This window comes from Eptatretus burgeri, chromosome 17 (genome assembly GCF_056783735.1).
Source record: "Eptatretus burgeri isolate ZD-2024b chromosome 17, Ebu_testis_v1, whole genome shotgun sequence".
Lineage (NCBI taxonomy): Eukaryota > Metazoa > Chordata > Myxini > Myxiniformes > Myxinidae > Eptatretus > Eptatretus burgeri.
In genome coordinates, this window is record NC_140977.1 from 7079114 (window position 1) to 7099475 (window position 20362).

Genomic DNA, 20362 nt, shown 5'->3' on the forward strand with positions numbered 1-20362 from the left:
AGATAATGTCGAGGAACATCCACAACGGAAGTGGGTTGTTGTTGTTGTTACATCGATCGTTTACCTCACGTCGAACCGCATCCGCTAAAATAAAAAAATATAAAAAAATAAATATATATGCATATATGTGTGCACAAGAAAAAGGAGAGATATAAAATATATAAATCAGAGAAAAATAAAAAAGGTCAAATAACCAAATAAAAGGTCCAGATGGCGGCGCCGATCCTCCACAGCGGAAGTGAGCCCCGCCCGCGCCGAAAATAACCACAGGCGCAACGGACAGTCCGACGGGTCTTTCTTGTGACGTCACGCCGTCCTGTCCTTCAGCCCGACTGTGAGCACGCGGAGCGGGATCACAGTCCGTGAAGAACGGCCCGTTTCAGGTGCGTTGCGTCTCTCATCGAGCCGTGAATCGCGTTCGCGCGTCCTGTTTGCTCGTGCCGTACGTGTTCGCTGCGATTCGGTGTTTGCGCTCGATGCCCCCATTGGCATTACAGATTAATCCGACACATCCACCATTGATCTCTTGTACATTTATTTAAATACCTTGGTGTTTTATTTATTTTTAAATTTATTTATTTATTTATTCTCTCGAATCTCACTTGCACCAATTGTTTGATATTTTCACATCCTTTTAGACGTTCCCCCCTCTCTCTCTCTCTCTCTGTGTCGGCACTGCGCATGCGTGATGGGGGTGGGCGTGGTTAAGTTATCGTGTCTATCTCTCTCTATCTCTCTCCTATCTCTCTATCTCTCTCTCTCTCTCCTTCATGGTGGGCTATGTCATGAGGCACGGGTAAAAGGATCTGTCGAGACTCGCAGCTTCCGCTGGAGTTCGCCACGACACGTGTGTGCGGTTTTGGGGTTCTTCGAGTGCCTTCTGAGACTTCTGAGAAGAGCACGCCATTATTAAACCGTCGATGTTTGGCCTGACGAGGATGAAGGAACTTTGACGCAGGAAGGCCATTTGGCCCATCATGCTTGTGCTACACCTTCACCAACCAAATTAAATAAATCAGTTGGGGAGGTGGGGGGTGAGAACAGGAGATATCTATATATATATATATATATATATATATATATATATATATATATATATATATATATATATATATATATATATATGTCAAGTTGGAGATGATGAAAAGCAGGTTTTTATTTATTTATTATCAAATGTGGTTAAAAACGTTTTTCAAGATGCACCAGAGTACCCAGGTAGTCGTTTTATTGATAAGGTGGTCTTGCAGGTGTTCACCTCTCGTGTCGAATGTTTTCTTGCCGTTACAGTCCGAGTCTAGACCATCTTGACGAGCAGCGATCGATCGCACCGACGTGGCCACGACATGACTGACGAGTCGCTTTGTGTGACTGCTCGACATTGCATTCACCGCCTGGTGTTTGCTTCGTGGTTAGGGTGGTGGGCTTGGGATCCTAGGGTCCTGAGTTCAAGCCCCGTTGGCCACTGAATTAATATAGACCAGGAGGTTGACAAAATGAGTACCAGTGTACTGGTAAGGGGGACACTGCATCGGCGGCATTGCCGCGTCCCAACCAATGATGCAACCAGCAGCCGCAGGTTGCACTCGATGGAGAGCCTGCATTCACCACATGCATGCTTGGCCTTTCTGACAAGATCTCTCGGAGGATCAAACTTGTCACCCCGGGGTTTTTCCATGTGAGGAGAGCACGTGACCTCATTTGGACAAGCGCCTTTTAACGACCGGTTTTGTTCTTACGAACTTGTGAAGAGATGCTTTTCTCTTGGCAGTTACTGTGAGGCAGGACAAGTACTGGACGTGCTGATCTACTGGAAACAGAAGGCCAAGTCGTGGCTCCCTGTCTGCCCTTCTCATCAACGATACGAGCTTGATGTTTGACGGTTAAGGTGGCTGTCTTAAGATCTTAGGTTCTTGAGTTTGAGCCACTGTCCTTCTGTTGAATTAACATCAGATGGGTTGACCCAGCCTGTCATCCTTCCAATGTCGGCAAAATTAGTACCAACTTATACTGGTAACGGGCACTGCATCAGCGGCGCAGCTGCACCTCCAGGAACATGATGTGACCGGCAGGGCAAAGGCTGCATACAAAATGACAACAGCATTTATAAACGATATCTCGTGGCACCAATTATCCTTCCAAATTGAAACGGTGATAAACATTAATGAAATAGGATATACTGTTGTGGAGCCGGGTATCGGTGGCTAGCATGACCGCGAGAGGGAGCAGTGGAGTTGGCTCCACCGAACACACCGGAATTTAGGTCATGACCCTCGGATAACTCCGAAAGGCACGGGTCCCTTTCAGGACCATGAATCGCCAATAATTCGACCGCAGCATGGGGTAGGGTTAATTGCCAAACTTCAATATACCTAAGTACCCACGCAGCAAACCGACTGGGGAATTCACACCCTCGACAGACTTCGAGCGGGACGAGCCTTTACCGTGTGTACCCGAGCGGATGGTTCCCGAGGCCCGTCGGTCCAAATTAACAATTTACTGTCTCGCTATTCCTCAACACGCACCGTGCTAAGCCAATGAAAGAAACGACGGAACGAGCTGGGACATTCGACAATAGGGAAATTTATTACAATAAATGATCGGGGCGGGAAGCACGTAAGGGCAGAGTTATCCGAATATCAGGCAGGCAATATACAGCGAGGAAAAGCACTTAACAATCCCACTCAAGAGACGGGGGCCCACACACAGACACACACCCAAAAGAAACGGACCCTGTCGGGTCTTTATTGAAGGCTTCAGCTCGAGGAAAGGTGAGCTGGAGGCCAGAGCCTGTGCTTGGACCTGTCCGCCTCGTGCGGTCTTCGCCGATCTGGCTCTGTGGCGGGACTCAAACCCGCAGCTTTCACGTGGCGTCAAGGACGAAGGCACCAGGAGTGGAGCGGCAGACGCCAGAACGATTCGGATGGCAAAAACAAGCGAGGAGGAGGTGCGCGATGCAAGTGATTCTCCTCAGGCTCAGACGCCAACACGAACCCGAACTCGAACACCCCTCCAAAGGGAGCCTGGTCTTTTCATCCCCTCCCTGAGCGGGGCGGAGCCTCGGTGTCGGACGCTCTGTGCGTGCTTGGTTGGACAGGGATCAGGTGTGTTGACTCGCTGTTCAAAACTCCAATTGAACAGCAAGGGGAGCCTGGTAAAGCGCTAGTTCAGTGGCAGGGTGGTTGGTTTGTCGGATCTCAGGATTGAAAGACCTGACTATAAAACAACTTGGCAGCGCACGTACACTTAATTACCCATTAAACAAGGGATGGGACCCTAACTAAAAACACATACCGGTATAACTGATCTATAAGGACTCTAGCTGTTGTGTGCGATGGATTCCAGATTCGTAACAATACTGCCCTGTACTCAAACCTGGAGCTCTGTAGGTCTTTGGTTCCTCTGCCACCGAAGGTGAAGGAGCTTCTGTTTTCACCCTTCTGTTTGTTTATGTACACGCTATCTCAAAGAGTTGTGGATGGGTTCGGATGAAACTTTGTGGACAGGCTGGGTGTGTGACAAGGACGAACTGTTTCGATTTTGCTGAAGATCCGAATCCGGATCTGGATACAAGAATTATTTATTTTTTCCAAGTGATTCTTCACCATTAAGAGTGTAATGGGCCTGATATGTTCTCACGGATCAGGCATTACGTGGTGGAGGTATCCGCTCTACGTATTGTAGTCATAAGATGGTACTGTGCATCCAATTTCATTATTTTTCAATTATGGTTTGAATTTGGTCATTTGTGGACACCTTGTGTGAATGAAAATGATCCGAATCGAATCTAATCCTGCCATTGAGTATATGTACTCGAAAGTTCAGTTATGATATCACCAAGAAGTGCAAGAGTGAATTGGAAATCACTGATCGATTTGATTTGTGGTGACTGCAATATGGTCGATGTGATCGGAAGCAAAGCGATGCTGCATGCGGAATCCTGGAGGACGTCGACGTGGCCATCGGAGAGGGAAAGCCCATGACGTCACACAGCCAATAGATGAGATTCTAGATGACCAGCGATACCTTGCATCTCCACTACAGATCTATCAGACTGTGCATCAATCCTTGCGAGTGGAATGGAAGGGAAACGTGACGTTTTAAAAATTCATCTTACTTTCCATCAAATATGGGTTTTGACTCCACTAAAATGGGGCAAAACCATAAAATCTGGTTCACTTGCCCATGTATGTATATGTATGTAAAATTACTTTTATGGGGATAGGGCAAGGTGGTTTGGAGGGTAAGTAATTAACTACTTTGGGGTGAGAGGACAAGGTGGTTGGAGATTAAGGAATGGACTACTTTGGGGTGAGAGGGCAAGGTGGTTCGAGGTTCAGGAATGAACATATGTGGAGTACATTCACCTTTTGATGACCGAGGTCCTCGACAGACATCACGATATGTACACGTGTTACACTATCGTCATCCATGTGCAAACTATCAACAATTCCTCCCAATATCCCTCTACCTAATTCCAATTTAAACTCGTCTACTGCTTCTGCTCCCACTCCCTTTCCAGGAAGACTATTCCATGCATTAACTCTCTCAGTGAATGACCCCCTGCCTTGCTACTGTCTTAACTCTCCTCTTCACCCCCCCCCCTGGTCCTCTCATTGTCTACTCCATTGAATAATTTTTCTTTGCTCATTTTGTCTCAACCTTTCATTATCTAAAACATCTCGATCATATCCCCTCGTAACCGCCTCCTTTCTCATGTATAAACTAATGATTACTTAAACCTTGGTGAGAACGTCATTTTTCAATGGCAGTTATTTTTTTCATCTGTTCGTGATCGAAGAGTAGTGTACATGACGCCGACGTGCACCAGAGGGTACCTTCACTTGCACTCCAATATGAGAAACATATTTGTGACATTGTGTCCACAATGGATGGATGAAGATGTTGAAGATGAAGTTGGGCGTTGCACGGTCGTCTGGTTTGGACCGATCGAGGAGGCACGAAGCGACATCGCGGATCCCTTACGAGCTGAAACGTGAGCCCGGTTTCTTGCGCGTACTGTTGACTTTCTCCGTTGACAATTATTGTTCAAATGTATTTTGTCTTTTGTCTCGTGAAGTGCGTGCACCTCCTTGTATTTTTGATTTTTGTTGAGTTGTAAGTTGAGATCGATCCTGGAGACCACGAGTTCACGGTAATTGGAGGCTTTGACTTTGACTTTGTGTTGAGGGTTGCCGTGTCTGGTGTTGTCACCCTGACCGATAGCCCGTGCCGTGAACCGCCCAGGTTCCGATGTATTTGTCCCTCGTCTCCTGCTGTCGTAACTTGAAGAGCACCGATATCGATGCTCTTGTCTTTGTCCCGCACGCGATGTCCGCGCAAGCTCCTCCAGGAGCTTTGGGCCGTCGTTGGAATCAAAAGGCGATTTGGGGATATTTACAAGATGTCACGGTGATTGGAAATTGAACTCGAAGCGGTTAAAAGGGTGGTTTTATGTTTTGATTTATTTATTATTTTTGGAGGTGAGGCCTAATTCTGCAAGAATGTCGTCTGTGTCCATATACAGTTGGCCTGCATGGAGGTTGTCATGTCCTGAACACACACAATTTAATTTTTGAATCTGACAGCCGAATGTTATTGACACTGAACAGCTTTGGCATCAATTGTCAATTAACTGCGTTGAGTACGTCTTGACTAATTGGCAAAGTAAACAGACCAATTGCATGACCTTGCTCTGACTCGTCGTTGATCTCCGCCATCGTGAGCGTGACCCGCCGCACATCCACATATACCCAGTGAGAGGGATGCCGGGAGTGTGCATGGTTGGTAACGTCGAGAGAACCGGGCACGGCCTTTGGTTGCACATGGTCACCCATGGTCACGATCACCGAGTGCCGATGAAAATTGCATCATGTACACAGACCTTGAAGCGAATGGAGGAAGGTTGTCTGCAGTCGCAGCGTCGAGCGTCGAACCCTCGGGCCGAATTCGAAATGCTACTCCGATGGTGATGCGTTGTAATCCACGCACCTCTCCCAACTTGAACATTCTTGAAGGCCCTCGTGGCTGTCGTGGTGATTGATGTCGCGGTCCTAATTACGAGAGAGACAGAGACTCTGACCTTGTGAGGTGCAATGTCTTTGTCTCTCTCTTGTTCTGCTTGCAGCAGAGGGGGCTGGACCAAGAAGATTTGATACCTGGCTCGGATGAGGAAACGTGTAATGCGCAAGGTTCCACGATGTGGAGGTCAAACATGCATTGAAGGATGGTGCTTAGGGGGTACACAAGGTGGCTGGCTTTAACCAGCAAAAGGAGTTCTTGTTCCAGTACAAAGTATGCCTTACAAAATGTTGGATGATGTCACGCTATTCCAGTGGGCGGTGCTTCATGCCCGATATCGCAGGGTGGTGGTGATGGTGGTTGCTTCATTTATTGCATTCTTCACGGGATTGTTCCATGTCCTTCCTGTCCTATTTAATCCCTTAATCCCTTCGTAATGATGTTGGACATTGGCTCGGGCTCTCCATTTTTAAAATTTTTATATTTGTAAAGCATGAGGGCTTCCTTCCCCTGTGTATGAAGTTAAATTGGTGGCACTCTGAGGCCGAACAAGGTGTGAACGCATTGGTCAATGTCTACCTTGTCCAGAACCGTGCAGGCTTCCGGCATCGGCCCGCCACCCTCCCGGCATTGTGAAGGATTCCTGGTTATCCTGTTCCTCGAGAGGCGGTGGTCAATTTTCGAAATGCGTTCAGAGCACGTCGCTCGGCTCCTGCCACCCGAACTGTACGCCACGCCGTACACTCAGTTCCTGTACGCCACACGATGGTGTTTGATAAAAATGGACCGTGTTTCACGTCCGCACGACCTCAACGTTTCTCTCCTTTACTCGGCCCGTCGGTAAATCCCTTTTGATTGATGTGTGCCGTGGGTGTGTCGTCTTGGGTGTGGTTTCTCAATATGAGGAAGCAGGTCCATGTGGCTGAGCCCAGCTTTGAGAGCGTTCTGGTTGTGGACGGGTCTTTGGGAGGTCCTCCGGTGAATGCAGGATCTGTTCGAGGTACGGGGTACGCACGTAAAAAACGTGTCGGCCTGGCTGGTGGGTTGCCTGCCGTTAGACCTTGAATTGTGGAGTTGTTTGATACAAGTTTGTCTTTGTTTTGGTCTTTGTCCCCATCTGATGACGTCCACGTGATGCTGCAATCCCAGGTGGAAATCTTTTTTTTTTTTTTGGTGAACTCTCCACGAATGTCCTTGTGATTCGTTTTTGAAAGAAAACGCTCAAACATCTTTGTCGTGCATTTCATTCCGATGCAAGCTCGTCCGTAGATGGGTTGGAGTGAATCCTGGTGTTTGTTTGTGTTGTGTGAAGGTCTGTGCAGTATTCCACGTGTGCCGTACGTTTGTTCCTCAAACCCTTGAAGTTGTGTGTGCGTGCATGCGTGCGTGTGTGCGCGCGCCGCTTGCTTTTCCCCCTTTGCCTTTTCTCTTTCCTCGCTTGTCTTCGTTTTCTCACACTAAAGGGGACTGCGTGTCTGTTACCTTTTAATTATGGGAGCCTGCGGCAGGAAAGGGCACACTAATTGGATGGGAATCGATGGAGACAGACACAGCCTGTCAGGGGACCTGAGCATGCTCAGCACACATAGGCTTTGTGCAGTTTTTTTTTTTTTTGTTCTCACCCCTTTCCCCTCCCAGTCGCTCCCCTCTTTTTGACACGTCATTCTCCTATGATTGCCGCGGCCTCGAATGGCACGGCCTGGTGGTACGTGTCACCTCTCATTTGGCACGCCGATCGTCTGTCACGGTTCGAAACGGCAGTCGCTCGTTATTTCGCCCATGACATGGCGGTCTGTTGTGGAACTGCTGCGCCAGCCCTCAAGGGGTCACCTTCACTGTGGGCTTGTCACCTCCACAAGAATAGCTCATGGCCCCTGCCTCACCTAACCACTCGCTGTCTGGAGATTTGTTCTTGGTTGCCCATGTTTTTTGACTGGTGTACCGATAGCTGGTTGTATCATACGATGGTCCAGTACTTGCTCTGCCAAACTATTTTAGGTATTTTAAATGACCCGGCTTGTCATGGTCTTCCCATATCCTCTATTCTTTGTGGTAGTGGTGTTTATCAAACTTCAACGATGATGCTTTCCCCTCCACTCTTGTCGTATTGTTTTGATTTCTAGTTATTATTTATTTATTTGGAAGGATTTGCCCTTTTTCTTTGAGCTGTCATTTTCCCCTCTGGTGGTTGATTGGGTGTATAATTAGGCTGTACCAGGGTTTGTCCTTTGGATGAGTTGTTTGGTTATTTTTAATTAATATCTATTATCTTGCCAAAACGAAGTTGTTGCAAGATATGTTAGTCAGCTTGTATGTTATTTATTTATTTATTTATTTATTTATTTTTTGTTTGTCTGTAATCACATATAAAAAATTCTGCAGAGCACAGTTATCATTGGAAATTTTTGTAACTTCTCATATCAGAGGCCAAAAGAGGTCCCTTTCAGTGCACAAAATTTTGAAGGTCAAGGTCACTTTGTCACAAATCAGGGGAGTCGACGAAACCCTTATTTTTTGAGTAATTTTGATCGGATAGTCTTCAAACTTCATGGGAATATAGTTCATGGTCTGGCGCTCAGCTGATTAATTTTTGGTGGCGATTGGCCTTGACCTTCATATGTTTTTTTTTTTTTTTTTTTTTTTGTCTGTAATCACGTATAAATCACTCTGCAGAGCACAGTTATCATTGGAAATTTTTGTAACTCCGCATATCAGAGGCCTATAGAGGTCCCTTTCAGCGCATAAAAATTTGAAGGTCAATGTCACTTTGTCGCAAATCAGGGGAGTCGACGAAACCCTTATTTTTTGAGTAATTTTAATCTAATAGTCTCAACTTTATGGGAATGTAGTATATGGTCTGGCGCTCAGCTGATTAGTTTTTGGTGGCGATTGGCCTTGACCTTCGTGGTTCGCGCCTGAGGTCAAAATATTTGACCCCAAGGTCAAATTTTCAAGTTTTAGGAACCATATCGTGTAGTACCTCAAATTGAACACCTCGATGAGTGCTTTCTAGATATGTCAAGCTTGAGATATTATGACGTCATTTGGTGACGTTATGAGGCAAACATATTTTTCATGGTTACTCTGTAGAACGATTCTCATCGGAATCTCTCGTCGGCAGATATTCCTCAAGGAGTCGCTCCTAGTGGATAGCAGCTCTGTTCACCTCATTGTGACCTTAAATAAGTCGCACGTGGTCACCTTTTGGCAAGATATGGGTCACCCTGCGGGTGACATTGGTTTATTTGATTGTCAAGCTGTTCACCATCTCAGATCATCCACCATACAAAACCATGATCTCTTCTAACTCTTTACCCCACCCCCTCCTTCCCCTTCCCAAATTTCCAGTTTTCCCCTCCTGAGTTTTTCCTCTGTATCTATCTTGTCCACACCACATGTCCTTTTTTGCTTCAAACCTGCTCTCTGTGTCTCGTGTTTATTTAGGCCTGTTACATGTTGCTTCGTTAAGTGTTCTTGCTCTTCCATGAGCCTTTACTCCATACTGAACAAAAAAAAAAAACCTTCAAATCGTGTCAGAAGGCAACTGTAACCTGAGCCACAGGTTACCTTGTACTGTGCAGTTTTAAATGTTGTTGGTGTTTGTTTTTCAGACACAATGGCAACGCCTCCGGCATACGCTGACTTGGGAAAAGCTGCTCGGGACATCTTTAGCAAGGGCTATGGTGAGTACGTGGTACTTCCTGCGGACCTGCCTTGGTGAGATGTTTCCTTGATGAAACAACACGTCCATCCTGTTGTAAATGTTTGTGATTAATGACTTGACAGGTGTGCATACATGAATGGGGTCCATTCTAATCGTGCTTTGACCAATGACAGCTGAGATCTAATTCTTAGCTGACCAGCCAAGTCACAGCACTGTCCATCGTGTGTATTGCCTGAAATCCTCGGTAATATTGTAAAGGATTCAGCGGTGGTGGGATTCACACCCTACTCTTGACAGCCAAATGTTGAAGATTCGGCGGCACTTAACTGCACTGCCGTCTCTGGGGTTATAACGCCGGCTGGCTTGGCACAGGTCTCGGGTTACGCGCCTCAGATCACGATACCAAAAGTACACCTTGCCTTGCCACTTGAGGAAATGGACCCCGGTTACAGACTGGGTTTGTCAGAGACCGAGCAAAGTCTGCCAGTCCGTAACCATTTTGGTTTTAAATACAAATCGAGCTAATAGTTCCTCAGCACGGCACGAATAAACTCAAGGCGGCAACTTTCATATGAATCAGCCAGATTTATTGGGGACACATCCGGGAACACGACAAAAGCAAAACATTCACGAACGTTATAATTAATCTATAACCCGCTCTTAACTCGGGAGCTCCGGGTTTCGAAGGGAACCCTCGCGAGATAAACCTTAGACAATATGCAGACGAGACACAGAGTACTTGGTGATGCCTCATGAACGAGAGGAAAAGTGTCAAAGGCACAAATGTGGCTCGTGACAAGCCGATATCAACGGATTCGAGCACCCAGCTCGAGCATGCAGCATGGCAAAATGGCACTCGTACTCCTCCTCCCGGCACCGCTTGCGCACCAGCGTCAGCGCGTTCAGCCCCCGTAAGGTCGATGGCAAAAGAGCGAAAGATGCACGGGGTGCTCCAGCTGGCTTTTCACAAGGTCCAGCATACAAATCCAGGCCTGGCCTGCTCACCAGACTCGGCCAAATCGGGGTGTTGGGCTCCGCAGGCGGATCGACTGGATGGAAAGACGTGTCGAGCCGTGCCGGGAGTAAAGACAGTCAGAGGCTCCGTGGTTGGATTCAGGATGAACCTGGCGACAACCTGCACGCTCATGCAGTTCCTCTTGCCTTTTTCATGAAGCAGATCGCAGACGGACACAGCCATCCCTTATACAGCAGATCGCGACTCGACACTCAGGCAGTTACTCTGTTGCCTTCTTGGGGCGTGCACCTTTTTACGAAAACCAATCGCAAAAACCCTCATGCAGTTCCTCTTACTGCCGATGGCCTGACTCGACGCTCAGGCAGTTCCATCCTTGCCTTCCCGGCGCTCGCTCTGGATACTCCCCCGAGGACCCGTGATTGGTCCATCGCCGAGGTTGCAGCTGCCCTCTACCAATCGGCTGCCGACACGCCTCGCCGACCGACACTCTCAGAGCGCTGGGCGGGGAATGGTTCAGAGGGGGTGGGGGGAAGGAAGAAGAAGAAGAAAACGGCCTCTCGGCACACCACCACTGTATGAACAATGGACAGCCTGCTTCACCTCCCGACACCCATGTAATGTCGAATTACCAAACAACCTGGCTAAACATGCATTGAAGGGGGGATCTGGGCTAATCCTATATTTAATAACACACCAAGGGCCATTTCTGCAACAATATATCCGTAGTGACACCAACAGGTTCCAATACGCTGCACTTACTTCCGTCTTGTCATGACTCTGATGTGGATAATTAGTCGAAGCTCACGTCAGGACGTCATCACCATTGTTCTGTGTTCCATCGAGGGTGTTTGTTTTTATTTTTTGTGTAAAAAAAAAAAAAATTGATAGTTTTCTTGCGGACATGTTGCTACGTTGCCCTGCTTTGCGGTGTTTTACCGAATTGGTGCTGAAACCCGTTTGATCCGTCTGCTGAAGCCGAGCTGCTCTTTACCAAAGTGTGCACCAATCACAAGAACCGGTTGTTGTATCATCACGGGTCATGGACCTTGTGTTGTATGCTGAAGTCTTGATTTGTCCGCCGTTGTAATATGGCCGCACCATTACCGGTGTAGATTCGTTTCCTGGACACCAATGGTGTTTTGAATGAGGAACTGATCATCAAATGGACAAAAAGATGACTCGAGGTCCAAAAGCTCGTTATTGTGGGGGAAAATAAACATTAAAATAAATAAATAATGATTTCTGTCCTCGTACGATGGAGTCGTTTTGTTGCATCCGATGATTCCTCCTATACCAAGGTTTGTACGTGTCGTGCAATGGGACAGTCTTCAATAAGGACGTGTGTGTGTGTGTGTGTGTGTGTGTGTGTGTGTGTGTGTGTGTGTGTGTGTGTGTGTGTGTGTGTGTGTGTGTGTGTGTGTGTGTGTGTGTGTGTGTGTGTGTGTGTCACAAATGATGGCTAATTCTCCTAAACTAATGTCGAGAGTTCCGCTCACCCCCAAACCGTGTTCTTGTATGTGTGTTTGTTTTCTCGATTGGAATTGTAATTTATTTTGTATGTTTTTATTTTATTCCAGGATTCGGTTTTATGAAACTTGATTTGAAAACCAAGACGAACAGTGGAGTGGTGAGTCTGGCGTCTCCGACTGTTTTTTATTTTTATTTTTTGTTCCCCCCCCACCCCCTCAAGCTAGTGGGATTGTATTTAGCTTGTGGTGTCTGATGTGACCTTGACCTTTTGACCGAGTGGGGTCGAAGGTCAAGGTCGATGTTGTGCGATGTCATTGAAATGCCAGTGGTTACCACAAAAGCATCTGTGATGAAACCTGCCAGTGCTGGGAGGTCCACCAGGAAATGAACACTTCCCGTAGGATGCTGGTCGAAGGTCACGTCTGTGTGGCAGTTTGGCAAAGTGACTTCTGAAGGCCGCAACTGAAAAATCCATTGAATGTGTGAAACTTGGCGGACATGTTGGGAATCTGATTTTTGGTCGATTTGGATTAATTATTTTTTAACCCCTGCCCCCCCCCCAATCCAAAACGCTTTGAATTGTGGGTAAAACGTGCTCATTGATGCAAATTTAGTGGTTGAATGGTGACCCGTCTTTCCGATCAACCTCGTGTTCAGGAGGATATTATTTAATATTATTCTGCTTTCAGCGAGGTCATAAGGTCATGTTGAAGAAACCGTTCCGTCGAACCGGAACTGTCGAATCTCACGCCATTTTAATTATTTTATTTTAAATACTCACTCGGTTCTTGTCCAAATATCTTTCCTAAAATGTATGCTGATGTTTTCCTGCGAAAGCACGTCGTGTTTTGACTCTGGTTTGTGTGGTGAGTCGGTCACGACTTTGCACCTGCTATATGCGCCCCTGAGATGACTGACTGATTGACCGAGATCTGCTTCACACCGCATCGAGGGGACGTGTCCTTATACGCTTGAGTACTGCATTCAAACCTGGAACCTTCCACCTGGCAGTGAATGGAGTTTGATTCATTCCATCGGCACAGATGTGACCATTTTAAGAGTCGCCAAATACGATTCACTTTCCTTCACCGATTGCAATGTTTTCACCTGAACTTGTGCAAACTCATCTGGAACTTTTAAAATTGCTCTTTTTAAATCGTGCGAGTGAAGCAAGATGATTTGATGGACTTTAAATTAAACACCGAATAAACTCCTCTCGAGGTAGTTGAACTTGCTTCATACTTGGTACCTCAAATGCTATTTGTCAAGAAGGGAAGGGTCCAGGCAAACGGTGCTCGGTGGTGGATGTGAATCTCGGGCAATGAGCTGTACCAAACGTGCTTCAACAAGATTGTGGTGCTGCTACCTTGAAGAGTGGCATGCCCATCCACAAGCCTGCACCTGTATTACCTCTCGCCGCAGCTTGGCTGACCTCCGATCCAGATCATTTGTCCCAAATTTAGGAATCTTTTTTTTCAACTGTGGGATCTTCCATGAGCCTTGACTGTTGTTGCAATAAATAAATATCTTTTTCCAATCAGTCATTTGTCAGCCCTGACATTCATGTGCATATGGTCCCCATTTGAAAAGTAAGACTACATTGTAAATGATCTCCCCCCCCCCTCCCATAAGGAATAAAGTTACACTTACTTGCAAATTAACCTTCCTTGAGGATTACTTGATTCTCTCACTTTTGATTTAGATTAGTAATTGTGACTTCCACCAGGTGATGCTGTAAAATAAACATTTACATAGAATTAGGGTCCTCCCTCCCCAACCACCCTGAACACCCCTTGGCTGTGAAATTTTTAATGTCCCCTAAAACACCCCTGTGCATTCCCCAACAACAACGATCAGGTTTAAACTCAATCCACACACTTTCATTCATATATATATATATATATATATATATATATATATATATATATATATATATATATATATATATATATATATATATATATATATATATATATATATATATATATACACAACCTGTCACTTCATTGACGGAATATGAAGGGGGGTGGGGGAAAGAAGAGGGAGGGCAGGAGAGTAGGGTGAGGAGGGGTAGGGCAAGGTGAGATCGTGTGAGGAGAGAGGATCCATCGAGAGAACAACCATCCAGATATGTTTGGAGGTAACCACCGTCCAGATACGTTCGGATGGGGGGTTGGGGAGGAGGGAGATGGGTGAGAGGGTGCTGCACTGTTTTCAGAGGGGGTGGAGTGAGGGTTGAGGGTTGGGAGAATGTTGTGCTTCATGAATAACATGTGGACACACACATCATGTGATGGGGAAAAAATTATATATATATATATATATATATATATATATATATATATATATATATATATATATATATATATATGGAAAAAGGGGAAGAAATTGGGTGTTATCAAATATATTTTGCATTGAAGCTCACAAAAAGAAACTATATAACCTTTACAAATTACACCCAGTCATAAAATAACCAATTGCTTGAGAAACGCAGTCATGAGGACAAAGGAAACCGTGATCGCTTGTACGCTGCTGAGGTTAAAAGTTCAGACCTCCACCACCCATCATGAGATACGGGATGAAACTTTGCTGCCACGGTGCCAGTCACCAAGCATGCAGGTCTGCACACATTAATGGGGAGTCCCTTTACAGATCCAAATCTACCCATATGTACCACGTCCGTGTGTGCTGTATACGTACCTCTACCTTGTACTTGCAGCAACTGCCGACTGTACATCCCAATTTGGGACACGAACTGTACCGTTATCGACTGCAGGATGCTCAGCAAGTGGCTTAAGCACTCCAATGAAATGGTTGATGATGAACGGCTGGCTTCTCAAGAGATAGCAAGCTGATTGGTAATGGCACATACCAGCAAAAAAGCAAAACATCGCCGATTTCTTTACATTTTCAGATGTCACTCCAGATTTCGAATTATTTAGTCCACGTGATCCAATCCTCAAAACTGAAATATCTGATATAATTTAATTAGTCTGTGAGAGTACATCGTGGACAATCGTTACATGTAATGCATGAAATCACTCAAAGCTCCTAATTTGAAACCTATAGCACTTTCAAAAGCGATGTCCACACCAATTTGTCGGGATGTAGATGAGGCATTCGATGATATGAGTGAGAAAAGAACCAAAATAAACATTTTCAGTGCTTTATCATCAATAAACCATTGTGGCCTGTTGCGACTCGAAGCATTGTTGAACAGGCTGAACAAAATAATTAATTGAGACCCCAGCGCGGGAAAGTGAGGTGCCCGAGGATGCGCCTGATTAAAGGATGTAATTAAATAAAGCTGTTTATTCTCTTCAGAAGGGATGTTTTAATTAACCCAAACTCCCGATTTTTCACATTGGTGTGCATGCAAAGTTTCAGACTGCTAGGTTTCATAGTTTTGAAGTTAGAGGAGATGCACGCACACTGGCACACATGCATGCACTGATATTTATTAGGTCCACCCCTTTCAAAACTTTCACTTTTTGTTGCCTTATAACCTGGAATTAAATTGCATGAAATCAGGTTTTTTTTTCCCACTTTCATTTACACGTCATAACCCACAACCTCCAAGTGAAAAACAAATTCTACAAATTTCAGAATATTGCTTAAAAATACAAAACTAGAATATCTTGGTTGGATAAGTGTCCACCCCCCTGAGTTAATACTTGGTGGAAGCACCTTTGATAACAATTACAGCTGTGAGTGTGTTGGGATAGGTCTCCACCAACTTTGCACACCTTGATTGGGCAAGATTTACCCATTCTCCTGTACAAACCTGTACAAGCTCAGTCAAGTTGCGTGTGGAACGTTGATGGACAGCAATCTTCAAGTCGTGCCACAGATTTTCGATTGGATTTCGGTCAGGGCTCTGACTGAGCCACTCAAGGGTATTTATCTTTTTGTTCCTTATCCACTCCAATGTAGCTTTGGCTGTGCGTTTCGGGTCATTGTCCCTGCTGAAAGGTGACCTTCCGTCCCAATTTCATCTTTCTTGCAGAGGGCAGCAGGTTTTCCTCTCTGGTTTTTCTGCATTTTGCTTCATCCGTTTTCCCTTCTACCCTTTTGTCCTAAAAACCTACTCCTCTGTTCTTGCTTATCCTCTTTCTGTTCTATTCACCCTCTCATTTGCTCAAGGTCATCTGCCATCTGGTTGGAAATCGGCAAACATTACCGCTCTGCATAAAAAATGTGCAAAAACAGATCCCTGCAACTGCAGACCAATCAGCCTTCTCCCAATCATCAGCAACGTTATGGAATCCATCATCGCTTCAGACATCAAATCCTTCCTCTTCTCCAATGGCTTGATTTCTGACCATCAATTTGGTTTCAGACCAGATCACTCTTCCCTGGATATGCTGCTTCTGCACTCCCAACAATTGATGGAGGTCCTGAATGCCGGACATGAAATTAGAGCCATATCCCTAGACATATCGCGTGCTTTTGATATGGTCTGGCACCCTGCCCTGCTCACTAAACTCTCTTCCTATGGTATCCAAGGCCATCTCCACTCATGGCTTTCTGACTTCCTCTCCTGTCGCAGCAAACGTGTGGCCCTAAATGGAGTTCTTTCATCCCCTCTTCCTGTCTAGGCTGGAGTTCCTCAAGGCAGTGTTCTGGGCCCTGTTCTTTTTGTGGTTTTCATCAATGATCTCTCTGACTCTCTGGAAAATCTTCTTTATCTCTGCTGATGACTCCACCCTCTGCCATACCATCTGTCATCCCTCAGACCGGCAAGCAGCAACTTCTTCGCTCACTGCAGATCTGGATAAAATCACAAGCTGGTCCAGCACATGGAACACGTCTTTCAATCCAGACAAATCTCACACTCTTACTTTGTCTCTCTGAAAGGGCCGTTTAGAACCCCCCCCCCCCCCAATTTACTTTATTAACAATCCTCTGGAAGAAGTCCTTTCATTAAAGCATCTGGGTCTCACTACCTGACACGATCTTTTCTGGGAAAGCCACATTTCAAACCTGGCCTCCAAAGCCAGTCAGCGATTGGGAATCCTCCGTCGTGCAAAGTCCTTCCTCAGCCCACCTCTAGCTCCTGACCACATACAAAGCTTTCGCCCGCAGCCTGATGGAGTACTGCTCTCCCCTCTGGGCTGGTTCTCCTGCCTCTCACCTTTCTCGGCTTCACACAGTGGGTGATGTGCTGTGTTGGGTTTGTGACAAACCTAACGTTTTGCATTTCGGTGAAAAAGTTCCATCTTGGTTTCGTCGGAGCACAAAACTCTTTGCCACGTGGCTTCAGAACCTCCGGAGTGGTTTTTTTGCACGCTTCAAATGGGACTCAAGATGGGCTTTTTTTGAGTAATGGCTTCCTTCTCACCACCCTACTGTACAGACCAGACCTGTGGAGTGCTTGGGATATTGTTGTCACATACACACAGTGACCAGTCTTTACCATAAAGGCATGTGGCTCTTTCAAAGTTGCCATTGGCCTCTTGGTGCCCTCTCAGATCAGTCTTCTTGCTTGGTTATCCAGTTTGTAGGGACGGCCTGATCTCGGCAGGATCTTGATGGTACCATCCACCTTCCACTTCTTCATGATTGTCATGACTGTGCTCCTAGGGATATTCAAGACCTTTTGAAATAGTTATTCCCATCCCCTGATCTGTGCCTTTCCACAACTTTATCCCGGGGGTCTTTTGAAAGCTCCTTGGTGCCCATGGTTGAGTCTCTGCTGTGAAATACATTTCCCAGCAGAGGAAACCTACAGGAACAGTTGATTTTTATCCTGCAATGATCAGAATCACTACAATTTAACACAGGTGGAGACCAATTAAGTTGGTGTGTGATTTTGAAGGTGATTGGTTACGCCTGAGTTAATTTACAATTGCTCTGATAAGGGGGGGATGAACACTTGTCCAACTAAGATTTCTATTTTTGATTAAATTTTTCTGAAATTTGTACAATTTGTTTTTCACTTGGAAGTTGTGCCTTACGATGTGTAATTAAAGGTTGAAAAAGTCTGATTTAATTCCAGGCTATAAGGCAACAAAAGGTGAAAAATTTGAAAGGGGGTGTACACTTTCCATATAGACACTGTCTGTTGTGTGATGAACGTAAACTCGTTTATCCATCGTCTCTCTCGATGGTTTCCAAACACTTAAAACGTTTTCTTTAACTTGGCTTCGTTTTGCACAATTCTCTAGCCCATGGAAATATGGCGATCGGATTGTAATCGTTGGAATAGACGGCGACCAGGAACTACGTTGATCTGATGGAGTCGTACAGCCAATTCCTGAATGCAGTGCAGTAGTGGGCCCTTTGGGTTTTTCTCCTTAAACATGATGCCTTTGCCAGGAATGCGCAAACACTACTTCTTAAATGGAATGGCTCCTTTGTCCGATCAACTTGACGGGGTAAACGTTGCAGGAGGAAGAGGGACCATTCTCGACAGATCCATTTTGTTTGGCCCAATGTTAAAGGAATGTTTGATGCCAATTGCTTTATTAATTGTATCGGATTTTAAGGCCTTGTGCTGTTTGTTTCGACATGTACGTGTGGATTTGTAATATTACACTGACGTTCCAAATGGTGTTCGATCTTTCGGAGCTGGAGCAAGAATTGTAGAAGCGCGACTCGAGGGTATCGATTTGGTGAACGTTCTGATGAATCTCCTTTGGCTGCAGGAATTTTCCACCAAGGGCTCGTCGGTGTTGGAAACCGGGAAGGTCAATGCGAGCCTGGAGACCAAATACAATTGGTCTGAGCACGGCCTCGTATTCACCGAAAAGTGGAGCACTGACAACACTCTGAGCACGGAGGTTTCGCTCGAGGACAAGGTATGGTGATGGGGGTGGAGAGGGAGACTTGTAAAAGGTATAAAATTCCAATGGGGCGGGGGGGAGTTGTTTGCATCTTCCGATTGTAAAGATTTATAGTGGGAACATTACGGCTACTAGAGGGGATGTATTGAGCGTTAAAATGTGGACTGGCAAGAATGCTGAGGAAAAATGCTAACTAACGTGTACAGCATTTTTTACAAAGCAATTTTAATGAAACCTATTCATTAACTTGTGACCTTGGTTAAATTGATTGATTTGTGGTGCAAACAATGGGATATGATTAAGGTTGAGTGGGCAAGAGAGAAGTGTATGACTGTCGAAGTCTATCTTTTTGTGTGTGACCTCATTCAAACTACTGCCTTGTAAGACCCGATCTCCAGAACCGAGCTGTTCCTCTCCTTTCCAGCCAAAGCAGCCATTGACTGAACAAATAAACACGCTGGTTGTTCGTAATGTGCGTTTAATGACATCAACGACCACTTTGCTGCATGCACTTTGGTCGTTGCTGCATTGATCGGGTTTATCCGGGTCCAACGACTCGTCCCGTCATCGTGTCCAATAAGTGACTTTTGAGATGACTTGATACGACCCAGAATGCTCGGCGCACAGGCGCAAAACCCCTCGATACGGCGATGTTCCGGGGCACCTGAAAGCATATCGTGTGTGGGAGATTAGGATTGTTTCCTGCAATGGTTCACAAAGCTCATGAAAGAAGCCAAAAATACTTGGGGAAAAGTTCCTAAGCGAAAGGAGTCTACCTCTACACAACTAAAGAATTGGGGGAACGATCTGAGCTCACTGAAAGAGCAGACTTGCGACCATGTGGGCCGCTGTAAGGCCCGAGTGGACGGACATGTGTTACCCAATCCACCCCCGAACGGATCGCTACCAATGTATGGACTTTGAACCTTGCGGGAGTGCTTCCTGTGAACACGGCAGGCTTGGTGATTTTATTTAATGGACGTCTGCAGCTGTAATGATAATGCTTTGCGTCATTACCAAGTAACGGTAACCAACTCATTGAGAAAGGACATCATCACAACCTGAAGATACAATTTGTGCCAGCTATATTTACGTGGGAGGTGGATGTATCAGGTGGACCTCCCTCGGGAAGACACCGCATCTGATTTGGGTGCTTCTGGAGCATGTGACTGCACAGGGCAAGTAAATTGATCCACACTATTAATCCTATTGGTGGGGGTGGGAGCTGTGAGAGCTGTTACAAATACGAGTCGAGGACCCGACTCCCTGGGTGGGTCGAGTTTGCACATTACTTGCTGAATGTATGGTCTGGTTTGCAAGAAGAGTATAGATGTTTGTGTGCTTTGTTTGGAAGGTTCAAGATGGTCTGAAGCTCCAAAGAGTATGTTCCAATAGTAATGTGCATGTAAAGGATGTAAATGACTGGTCTGAAGGGTCTCGAGCTCTAAA

General features: G+C 45.8%; 1 protein-coding gene across 2 annotated transcripts in view; it reads left to right on the forward strand.

The window, feature by feature from the left end:
* Positions 1–225: 225 nt before the first annotated feature.
* Positions 226–20362, forward strand: part of LOC147009189 (non-selective voltage-gated ion channel VDAC2-like) — a 56559-nt gene continuing 36422 nt past the window's right edge. The window contains exons 1-4 of one of the 2 annotated variants that reach the window (XM_085863084.1): positions 226–383; positions 9630–9701; positions 12236–12285; positions 18776–18928. In XM_085863084.1, the coding sequence (XP_085719210.1) occupies positions 9635–9701; positions 12236–12285; positions 18776–18928 (270 nt within the window). In that variant the 5' untranslated portion in view covers positions 226–383; positions 9630–9634. Of the gene's footprint in view, positions 384–7036; positions 7058–9629; positions 9702–12235; positions 12286–18775; positions 18929–20362 lie in introns of those variants that run through there. The other variant, XM_085863083.1, reaches the window with a different exon arrangement.